Source organism: Scyliorhinus torazame, chromosome 8 (genome assembly GCF_047496885.1).
Source record: "Scyliorhinus torazame isolate Kashiwa2021f chromosome 8, sScyTor2.1, whole genome shotgun sequence".
NCBI classification, from domain to species: Eukaryota; Metazoa; Chordata; class Chondrichthyes; order Carcharhiniformes; family Scyliorhinidae; genus Scyliorhinus; species Scyliorhinus torazame.
In genome coordinates this window covers 102,931,642-102,943,702 of record NC_092714.1, presented here as the reverse complement: position 1 = coordinate 102,943,702, position 12,061 = coordinate 102,931,642, and the positions used below count along the sequence as shown (strand labels likewise).

Genomic DNA, 12,061 nt, shown 5'->3' with positions numbered 1-12,061 from the left:
GACTTCGCCGCCACCGTTACTCCGCTCCCAACGAAGCACCACAGCACCGGACCGGCTGAATCTTTGACGGACTCCGGACCGTCAACATGGACTTTTCTTTCCCTACCACTGTACATAATTGCACTAATTGTATATAGTTTCACGTCACCCCCGCCGGACTCATTGTTAACAGGGGGTGAATGTGGTGAACCACTGTAATAGGAGATGTAAGGTAGTACCTGCACTACAGGTTCGCCGGTAGCTCCTGCCGGCTGGCTCCGCCCACGGAGAACTGTATAAATATGCATGACCTCTAGTGCCCTGCCATTTCACCAACTGCAGCAGGAGGCCACGCATCTTACTGTAATAAAGCCACAGTTGTACCCAACTTTAGTCTTTGTGCAATTGATCGTGCATCAGCTCGTGAACTCGTAGACAGCATCCGGTATACTTTGAGTGGACATTGATTAAGAGCAGAAACATTGATCCCAGGAAAGGCCTGGTGAAGTCGGCATCTAAACACATCTGAAGGGCACCCTGGGCACACCCATGGGTGGAATGAGGCTGATGGCGGGAGCTTTTGGATGTTCTTGGCACGCCACACACTGCTGCACCAACCTCCCAATATCGCCATCGATCCCTGGCACTACACGTAGCTTCTGGCAAGCATCTTCATTTTGGCAAACCCAGAATGTCCACTGTGCAAGTCCTGCAAAATGGTTTTTCAGCCTTGCCTCGGGACTATTACTCGGGCTCCCCACAGGAGAATGTTGTCTTCTACACTAACTCCTGTTTCTTGGTTGTGAATCCTCGCTGTTCTTCAGTACGTTTCTCCAGAAGTTCCCCATGTTGGTTGACGTAGTACAATTTTGCCAGCGTAGGGTGCTTTTGAGTCCACACGCAAATTTGTGAGGCCGTGACTGCCAATGTGTCCATAAAATTAAGTGCCAACACAACTGCATCCGCTACCAGCTGGGATGGGGGATATATAAGCAGTGGGAGCCAATTATTTGCGTGCGTAACCTGCATGCCCAAATGATACTCAAAAGCATATTCATACGATGCCAACAACAATGGCCATCGCTGGATCCTGGCCGAAGCTATTGCAGCATTACTTTCTCTTCTTTGAAAAAGCAAAGTAAGGGCCTGTGGTACGTGACTATTGCAAAGTGACGTCCCTAGACATACTGATTAAACGTTTTAACCGCAAAGTTCACGGTCAGTACTTCCTTTTCAGTTTGAGCATGCATGCGCTTTGCGCCAGCCAAGGTTCTTGAAACATAGGCTATTGGCAGCTGTGTCCCATCATCCCATCGATGGGACAACGCCACCCCTATGCCAAATGGGGAGGCATCACGGTCATTATGAGCGGGTTAAACTGATCGTAGTGCGTCAGTAGCCTGGATGATAATAGTTGCGGCTATACTTTGGCAAATGCCTCCCTGTGGCACCTTCCATGCCCATTTCTGGTGCTTTTTTAAGAGCGCATATAGTAGCACTAGTATGGTTGCCAGATTTGGAATACATTTTTTCAGAATAATGAATGAGTTCTAGGAATGGCCGCGGCTCTGTTGTAATCTCTGATGTTGGGGCACGCTTATAGCTCAGACTCTCTCTTCCACCGAGCGCAAACCGTCCTTCTCAACCGGTATCCTTGGCATATGACATCTCTCACTTGGAAGATGCACTTGCCCCTTTTCAGGGGGACACCTACCTCTGAGAAATGGCGGAGGACTTCTTCTAGGTTATCGAGATGTTCCTTCTCGGAGGCTCCTGTAATTTACATGTCGCCAGGTCGACCGCCACCCTGGGGAGCCCATGAAGGATGCGCTCCATAACCCGTTGGAAGATTGCACAGGCAGATGATACTCCAAATGGGAGCTTGGTGCCCTCATAGAATCCGCTGTGGGTATTGATGGTTACATATTTCCTGGATGCCATGTCCAATTCCAGCTGGAGGTATGCATGGCTCATGTTCAGCTTGGAGAAAGAATGGCCCCCAGTCAACTTCACATATAGGTCTTCCACACATGGGTAGGCGTGCGAACAGGAGGCCTTGTTGACCTTCATTTTATAGTCGCCACACAAGTGAACGGCCTTGTCTGGTTTCAGCACCGGGACCACTGGTGCTGCCCATTCCACAAATTGGACTGGAACAATAATCCCCAAGTTCTCCAGTGGCTCAGCTGTTTGTCCATCTTCAACACCAGGGTGTATGGAAATTGTGGGACCTGAAATACTTGGGTTGGGCAAATGGGTCAACATAAACTTTAGCCATGCCTCCCTTTATCTTCCCTAAACCATCCTGGAAGACTTCCGGGTATTTTTCCAGGACCTCATACAATCCGCATGTACCCATTCTAAAAATCTGTTTTCAATCTAGGCTCTGTAAATAGTCGCAGCCCAGAAGGCTGGGTCCAGGCTCCAGCACCACTATTAGTGGCAGTCGAACTGATTGTTGTCCATAGGTAAACGGAGTCATCGTTGTCCTAATAATGGTTTCTGGTTCCCCGGCATGCATTGGCAGCCGTGCCTTGATGTCCCTTAGGCCGGTGTACTGGATCCCCAAACACATTTTCTGGTAAGTTTGTTGTCCAATAACTGAGACAGCAGTCCCTGTATATATTTCTGTATCCAAGGTGTGGCCATTTACGTGGATGGTTATCTTGATTGAGGCTACGTTTGGTGCCATATATCATTTAGTTGCAAGCAATCATCCTCAATCAGGCTGGGCTAAATGTATAACCCTGGCGTGGGTTCGTTTTATCAACTAACCAAGGCGACCTGTCGATTCTGGCACTCCAGCCTCCACTATTCATGCGACCACAAGAGCAGCACCATTGCGAGTCGTCTTCCTGGACTTTCGGGGAGATGTCCCGTCGGGCTCTAGTGGTTCTTGGCTAATAGTTCTGGTCATGATGTTGCTCAGGTGACAATTGGGTCCCATAGGCCCTGCCCTTGGAAGGGGGAGGGGTGGCCAACACCGTGTACATCCAAGTCCAGAGAGTATAAAACCTTTAGGAGACCCGAGAAGATGGTTCAAACGTAGGTTTACTTCTAACCCAAAGAAAAGGTCACAATGTGGCATACAACTCGTAGGCCTCTGCCCATCAGCAGGGGAGCACATATTCCATGAGTCCCACAGGGAGATCACGCAGGTCATCCCCGAGGGTCTCTTGAGCGTTATTACAATTGGAAAATCTGAAGAAAATCAAAGTGAACATTTAACTTTGAGTCACCCTTCATGATTCTGTTGCAGTGTCATCGCATGTCCATTTCTCTGGATTCCTCCTGCTGCTCACCTTTATAACACAGGCTGCACTTGGAACAAAAAGCTCCACCCAACCATTCTTCATAAATAGATATTATGCCAATCATATTACACATAAATAATGGCTGTCTAGAATGGAATTACATCAAGAATATAGACTACCTCCCAAGGGATACATTTAAGGGGGCCCCTGTTTTTATCAACTGTAACAGCCTTTTTGATTAGATTCATACGCACATTCCACCCTCATGGTTTTACAAAGTTACGTGAACCCAAGGCTTGTTTACTGCGTTTTAAGATTTATCAATTATCTGTTATCACTTATAGTAGATTGAAAAGTTTTGCATCTTACTGTTTGATGTAGAACGTTTCTGATGCCAGTTAAAGATGAAAGTAATTTTGTATGTTGTCAGGCCTGAGGGTACAATAGTACATGATAGGGCCTGTAGCATTATCAGGTTCCAGAAAAATTCACTGTCTTGTATTCATCATAAGCCAGCAATATAATAGACGCCTAACTGACACCTTAAACCATGGAGTTCTGCATTGAGTCTTTAAGTCCCAGGTTATGTGATTACTTTTTAAATCCCATCTACCATTTATTTTTGTTCTACATTTATTTACTTTTAAAATCCCCAGCTATGTATTTTATTCTTGTTTAGTCATGTTGATATGAGTCATAAACACGTACAGTGCACACAGGTTCTGCCACTGATACAGGTATATTGGAAGATTCTTTCTTTGCATTAAGGTATTGGGGATACAGGCTTCCTTGTGGATATTATAAAGTGAGCCTCTTGTTTCAGGTGAGGATGAATTGCTGAGTCCACCCCAGGGTACAAGCACTGGATTGGAGGAAGTGATGGAGCAGCTCAACAATTCCTTTCCAAGCTCCCAACGTAAGTAGATTTCTGTGTACTGCTGTTTAGCCTCACAAGCTGTTCGCCTGACAACATTCTGGATTCCTGACAACACGAGGCAGCTCAATGATTGTTGGTAAAATGGCAACAAAAATTAGGAAAACACCTGAGGTTACTGATGCTACCGCTGATCTTCATTCAGCTCTTTCTCATCTTCAAAGCAGTTCTGCACCTTCCCCCATGCCAATGTGCCATCAGCACTCAATATTTTAACACCAATATTTCAAAAAGCCACCAAGAAGGGATCAGGAAAAGCTTAAAATGCCATATTTACAATGAATCTCAATACAAATAGAATAGTTATGATGAGACACGTCATCTGGTCTAATCAATTGGCAAAAAATTAATTAAGGCCAAGGGTGGAATATAAATTGACTGTGGCGTCTCATTATCAGTTCTGCATGCTATATCTTAGGTGAGTAATTCACTAATAAGAATCTGATGTAAATATTAATTACAAATACAAACTTTAGTTGTGTAGATGCCAGACTGGTTCAGCAATATCATATTCACATTTCTGTTACGTTCTCCTTTATCCTCTTTGTGCCGAATGTAAGAATTTCAGATATATTGTAGGTTAAAAGTCTGGGTTGGTGTGTGTGTGACTGCTGCAGATTTTTTAAAATCCTGGGGTTCATCTCCAGAAGGATAGAATTGTAAACTAGCAGCATTCTGGGAAAGGGGTTAGGAAGGATTCACCCAGAAAGTGGTAAGAATGTGAAACTTGCTTCCAAAAAGGAATAGTTGAAGCAAAAGCATAGAAACATTTAAGAGGCTGCTAGGTTAAAAAAAATATTTAAAAAATAAAGACTTGCATTCATATCACACATTTCACAACCTGAGGATGTCCCAAAGTGCTTTAGGGCAAAGAAGTATGTCCTGAATGAAATGAAATGAAATGAAAATCGCTTCTTGTCACAAGTAGGCTTCAAATGAAGGTACTGTGAAAAGCCCCTAGTCGCCACATTCCGGCGCCTGTTCGGGGATGCTGGTATGGGAAACGGGAATTGAACCGTGCTGCTGGCCTGCCTTGGTCTTCTTTAAAAGCCAGCTCTTTAGCCCTGTGTGAAACCAGCCCCTTTGAAGTGTCGTCACTGTTATTGTAGAAATCAGCACAGAAAGGAATAAAATAATATATTAAGGAGGTTAGATGAAAGAGGGTGGGAGGAGATGCATGTGAAGCGTCCAAACTGGCAATGACCACTCATGGCCGAATGGCCTGTTTTTGTGATGTTCATTAATTCCATGTAATGAGGGGCAATAAGATTGGAAATAAACAATGAACAAGAGTTCAGAAGAAACTATTTCAACTGAATATTGAAGTTAAATTGATTACAGGGCGGCACGATGGTGCAGTGGTTAGCACTGCTGCCTCATGCCGCCGAGGACCCGGGTTCGATCCTGGCCCTGGGTCACTGTCCGTGCGATCTTTGCACATTTTCCCCTTGTGAGTACCACCCCCACAACCCAAAGATGTGCAGAGTAGGTGGATTGGCCACTATAAATTGCACCTTAATTGGATTTTTTAAAAATTGATTATCATCCAGGGTAAATTTATTATTCATAAGATTTTTATTCCTGTTATTTTAAAACAAAAGGTCCGCTATTGCAGATGCTGCTTAAATAGCATTTCTTTTTAAATTATTTTCTTTTTTCCCCAAATAAGGGGCAATTTAGCATGACCAATTCACCTACTTGCACATCGTTGTGTTGTGGGGGTGAGACCCACGCAGACACGGGGAGAATGTGCAAACTCAACACGTACAGTGACCCGGGACTGGGATCAAACCCGGGTCCTCAGTGCCATGAGGCAGACGTGCTAATCACTGTGCCACCGTGCTGCTCCTTTTTAAAGTGATTTTCAAAAGAAATGTTCCTGATGAGTCTCTTTTAAGCATTCACACATTCCGTTAGAAACCGATGCTAAACTGTTATAGAGAAAGAATTGCTTTAAAATTTAAAGCGGTTTCCTAATTAAAAAGGATCAATAATTCGCATTTAGTATCTTGAATGTGAAAGACATCTGAAGGCTCTTCACAGATGCGTGAGGAAAATAGAACCCAAGTGTGGGAGTACCAGGTATTGCGGTACCTGAGAGGCTGATGACCATTGGTTAGACCCAGGAGTCTACCATTGGCTGTATTACGTAGCTCTGCCCTGAAGGCGGAGTATAAGAGATGGTGCCATCCCAGCAGCCTTCACTTTCTGTACCGAAGCTGCTGGGGAACAGGTTCTAGTAGATTAAAGCCTTCAGTTATGAAATCACTTCATCTTGAGTATAATTGATTGCGCATCAATTTAATCTACTAAACTGGAAGGATGGATCTCCGAATCAAACCGGAGTGCCTTCAACTCAGCCCCCACGCGGAGAACTCAGCTGCAATTTTTAAACACTGGCTGGCGTGCTTTAAAGGCTACCTCGAGACGACCGGAGGCACCCCAACAGAAGGACAGAAAATGCATCTCCTGCGCTCAAGGGTCAGCCCTGGGATCTGCACCCTTATCGAGGAGGCGGAGGACTATGCTGCCGCTATCGAACTGCTAGAAGGACATTATATCCGCCCTGTAAATCAGGTCTACACTCGTCACCTGCTTGCGATGAGACGGCAAAGCCCCGAGGAATCGTTGGAAGATTTCTACCGGGCGCTACTGGTGCTGGGCCGAAACTGTGGCTGCCCGCAAGTTTCGAGGAGCGAGCACACGGAACTTTTAATCAGGGATGCTTTCGTAGCAGGTATGAGCTCCCCAGATATCCGCCGAAGACTCCTAGAAAGGGACACTCTCGGACTTAGCACGGGTCCTGGCTGGGTCCATGGACGTTGCCTACAGAAACGTGCAGTCCTATGCGCCCAACCGCGCGGCGGGCCCCTGGGCTGCGTGACACCCCGCAGCGGCAGCCCCACAGACCTTCCCCCTGACCCCGCAGGCCTCCGCTACGAGACGGCCCACTAACGCCGCCGGGCCCCGCTGTTTCTTCTGTGGGCCAGCAAATCATCCCCGCCTGCGCAGCCCGGCCCGCACCGCCACCTGCAAAGGGTGCGGAAAGAAGGGCCACTTTGTGGGGGTCTGCCAGGCCCGCAGTCTCCAGCGACTATGAACCGCCGTGGCAACCCCCCCTTCAGGCCCGACCGGCCAGCGCTCACCACCACCCCCCTATCCTAGGGCCACGTGCGACCCACGGGCATGGCCATCTTGCCCCCCGGACACCATGCTGGACGGGTGGGCGCCGCCATCTTGTTCATCCCCGGACACCATGTGCGACCCATGGGTGACGCCATCTTGGATGGGGCCCCAGGCCCCCAGCACGGCCGACTACACGCTGCCCGACTAGAACTCGCAATTACTTCATCTGGCCTCGGTGACACTGGACCAAAGTCGACCCCAGACACTCGCAACAGCTACAACGACAGTCTTCATCAACGGCCACGAGACGTCTTGCCTCATTGACTCTGGGAGCACGGAAAGATTTGTTCACCCCAAAACGGTAAGGCGCTCATCACTTGTAACCCACCCTGTAAATCAAAGGATCTCCCTGGCCTCTGGGTCACACTCGGTGGAGATTAAAGGGTTCTGCCTAGCGAACCTCACTGTCCAAGGCAGGAAATTCAACAATTTCCGCCTGTACGTCCTGCCACACCTCTGCGTGGCTACCCTCCTGGGACTGGACATCCAATGCCATTTGCAAAGCCTGACCTTTAAATTTTGCGGCCCTATACCTCCCCTTACTGTCTGCGGCCTCGCGACCCTTAAGGTCGACCCGTCTTCCCTGTTTGCGAACCTCACCCTGGATTGCAAACCCGTCGCCAGCAGGAGCAGGCAGTACACTGCCCAGGACCGGACCTTCATCAGGTCAGAGGTCCAAAGGCTGCTGAGGGAAGGGGTCATCGAAGCGAGCAACAGCCCCTGGATAGCTCAAGTAGTGGTGGTAAAGACCGGGGAGAAACATAGGATGGTCATTGACTACAGTCAGACCATCAACAGGTTTACGCAGCTGGACGCGTACCCTCTCCCCCGTATAGCCGACCTGGTAAACAGGATCGCGCAATACAAGGTCTTCTCCACGGTGGATCTCAAGTCTGCCTACCACCAGCTACCCCTCCGTAATAGTGACCGCAAGTTCACTGCCTTTGAAGCAGATGGGCGGCTCTTTTAATTTTTAAGAGTTCCCTTTGGTGTCACTAATGGGGTCTCGGTCTTCCAGCGAGAGATGGACCGAATGGTTGACCGGTACGGCTTACGTGCAACGTTCCCGTATCTGGATAATGTCACCATCTGCAGCCATGACCAGCAGGACCACGACACCAACCTCTACAAATTTCTCCAGACCACGAAAATCCTTAACTTAACGTACAATAAGGATAAATGCGTGTTTAGCACTGACCGTCTAGCCATTCTAGGCTACGTAGTGCGAAGTGGAGTTATAGGCCCTGACCCTGAGCGCAGGCGCCCCCTTATGGAGTTCCCCCTCCCTCACTGCCCCAAGGCCCTAAAGCGCTGCCTCGGCTTCTTCAGCTATTATGCACAGTGGGTCCCCAACTACGCAGACAAAGCCCGACCTCTAATCCAGTCCACAACCTTCCCCCTATCAACGGAGGCCCGCCAGGCCTTCAGCCGCATCAAAGCAGACATTGCAAAGGCCACGATGCGCGCCATCGACGAGTCCCTCCCCTTCCAGGTCGAGAGCGATGCGTCCGACGTAGCCCTGGCGGCCACCCTCAATCAGGCGGGCAGGCCTGTGGCTTTCTTCTCCCGTACTCTCCATGCTTCCGAAATTCACCACTCCTCGGTCGAAAAAGAGGCACAAGCCATAGTAGAAGCTGTGAGACATTGGAGGCATTACCTGGCCGGCAGGAGGTCCACTCTCCTCACGGACCAACGGTCGGTTGCCTTCATGTTCGATAATGCACAGCGGGGCAAGATTAAAAATGACAAGATTTTACGGTGGATGATAGAACTCTCCACCTTCAACTACGAGATCTTGTACCGTCCTGGGAAGCTAAACGAGCCTCTTGGTGCCCTGTCCCGCGGCACTTGTGCCACTGCACAAGTGGACCGCCTCCGATCCCTCCACGAGGACCTCTGCCACCCGGGGTTCACTCGCTTGTTCCATTTTGTCAAGACCCGCAACCTGTCCTACTCCATCGAGGAGGTCAGGTCAGTCACCAGGGACTGCCAAATCTGCGCAGAGTGCAAACCGCACTTCTACCGGCCAGAGAGGACGCACCTGATAAAGGCTTCCCGTCATTTTGAACGCCTCAGCATGGATTTCAAAGGCCCCCTCCCCTCCACCGACCGCAACACGTATTTCCTGAACGTGATTGACGAGTACTCCCGGTTCCCGTTCGCCATCCCCTGCCCAGACATGACCACAACCACCGTCATCAAGGCCCTCCAGGGTATCTTTACGGTGTTCGGTTTCCCCGCGTACATACACAGTGATAGGGGGTCCTCCTTTATGAGCGACGAACTGCGTCAATTCCTGCTCAACAAGGGCATCGCCTCGAGCAGGACGACCAGTTACAATCCCCGGGGAAACGGGCAGGTAGAGTGGGAGAACGGAACGGTCTGGAAGACTGTTCTACTGGCCCTATGGTCCAGAGAACTCCCAGTCTCCCGCTGGCATGAAGTCCTCCCGATGGCCCTCCACGCCATCCGGTCGCTGCTCTGTACAACCACAAATCAAACACCTCATGAACGTCTCCTTGTTTTCCCCAGGAAGTCCTCCTCCGGGACCTCGCTCCCAACCTGGCTCGCGACACCTGGACCCATCCTGCTTCGGAAGCACGTGCGGGCGCACAAGTCGGACCCGTTGGTCGAGAAGGTCCACCTGCTGCACGCTAACCCCCAGTACGCCTACATGGCATTCCCTGACGGCCGGCAAGATACAGTCTCCCTTCGGGACCTGGCGCCCGCCGGAACCCCACGCGCACCCGAACCATTGCCCACCCCCCCCCTCACTGGAGGGTCAGTACTCCCGCCGCTCCTGCCTAGGCCCGCCCACCCACCAACGCCCCCTGCAGGCACCCCCCTCCCCCGTGCCAACATTTTGCCCCAACAGCGCCGCCTAGGGGTGACGAAGCTGCCAGGGAGGACTAAATCACGCTCCCGGAGTTGCAACCACCGGGACCCCCGCCAGAATCACCACCGAAGCCCAGGCGCTCCAGAAGGACGACCAGGCCACCCGATCGACTGATTGCTTCGCTGTGACTCTAACTGTGAACTTTGCAAATATCTTCAACAGCACGGTACCTCCATACCTGGTCATACCATGTTAAAGGCGACTGTTACCACTGACCACCACTCCCGCCGGACTCTTTTTTTAACAGGGGGTGAATGTGGTAGTATCAGGTATTGCGGTATCTGAGAGGCTGATAACCATTGGTTAGACCCAGGAGTCTACCATTGGCTGTATTACGTAGCTCCGCCCTGAAGGCGGAGTATAAGAGCTGGTGCCATCCCAGCAGCCTTCACCTTCTGTATCGAAGCTGCTGGGCAACAGGTTCTAGTAGATTAAAGCCTTCAGTTATGAAATCACTTTGTCTTCAGTGTAATTGATTGCACATCACCAAGGACAAAAAGGAGAGAGCAAACCGAAGAGGAAATGCTGGAAAATCTCAGCAGGTCTGGCAGCATCTGTAGGGAGAGAAAAGAGCTAATGTTTCGAGTCCAGATGACCCTTTGTCAAAGCTAAAAGACAGAGAAAGTGGGAAATATTTATACTGTGGAGTGAGAATGAAAGATGAGTCATAGCCACAGAAGCCCAGGGAAACGGGGTGCTAATAGCCACAGAAACCAAGTGGAAAGAGTGCTAATGGCAGTCCCCAGAGAGAACAAAATGTGTGAAAGGCCAAACAGCAGAGAAACTAACATCAGAGGGTAAACTGTGACAAATGTTGATGTGGGGGAGGGGAAGGGGGAAGCAAAGGGGAGAAAGGGTAAGGAAAGGTGAATAAGATGGCGGGGGGGGGGGCATAAATATATATAAAGAAAGATAAGAAAGAAAGAAATGGCAAAAGACAATTAAAATGAAATGGGATGAACACGGGTCAAGATGGGGTCGAACTACTCATCTGAAGTTGTTGAATTCGATGTTCAGGCCGGAAGGCTGTAGCGTGCCTAACCGGAAGATGAGATGTTGTTCCACCAGTTTGTGTTGAGCTTCACTGGAACATTGCAGCAGGTCAAGGTCAGAGATGTGGGCATGGGAGCAACGTCTTGTGTTAAAATGGCAAGCAACAGGAAGGTCAGGGTCCTGAATGTGCACAGACCGAAGGTGCTCAGCAAAGCGATCACCCAGTCTTCGTTTGGTCTCTCTGGCATAGAGGAGACCACATTGGGAGCAGCGAATGCAATAGGCCAGATTGAAAGAGGTGCAAGTGAAACGCTGCTTAACCTGGAATGCATGTTTCGCGCCAGGGATGTTAAGCATGGAAGAGGGAAAGGGGCAGGTGTGATTACATTGGAAGGCGCTAGGAGAGAGCAACGGTAGGTATTCAAAAGCTTGGGCAGAGAGGTGTGTTTTCAGCAGGAGTGAGAGCTAACGTTTCAAGTCCAGATGACCCTTTGTCAAAGCTAAAAGACTAGAGAAAATGGGAAATATTTATACTGTGGAGTGAGAATGAAAGATGAGTCATAGCCACAGAAACCTTTTGTCAAATCCTTTTGTCAAAGGATCATCTGGACCTGAAACGTTAGCTCTTTTCTCTCCCGACAGCTGCTGCCAGACCTGCTGAGATTTTCCAGCATTTTCTCTTTGGTTTCTGGAATTCTGGCTAATGCTTGCTCTAAATAGACAAGTAATACTGAGGCTAGTGGGAACACCCACCAATACCCATCTCAGATCAGCTGACTACCACACTGAACAATGCATTTACTTTTTTTAAAAAAAATA

The 12,061-nt window shown here is 49.3% G+C and overlaps 1 protein-coding gene across 15 annotated transcripts in view; it reads left to right on the top strand.

Moving 5' to 3' along the window:
- Positions 1-12,061, top strand: part of dmd (dystrophin) — a 3,042,490-nt gene that overhangs the window by 3,014,463 nt on the left and 15,966 nt on the right. For all 15 annotated transcript variants that reach the window (XM_072513983.1, XM_072513987.1, XM_072513978.1 and 12 more), the window contains one exon: positions 4,057-4,149. In XM_072513983.1, the coding sequence (XP_072370084.1) occupies positions 4,057-4,149 (93 nt within the window). The remainder of the gene's footprint in view (positions 1-4,056; positions 4,150-12,061) is intronic.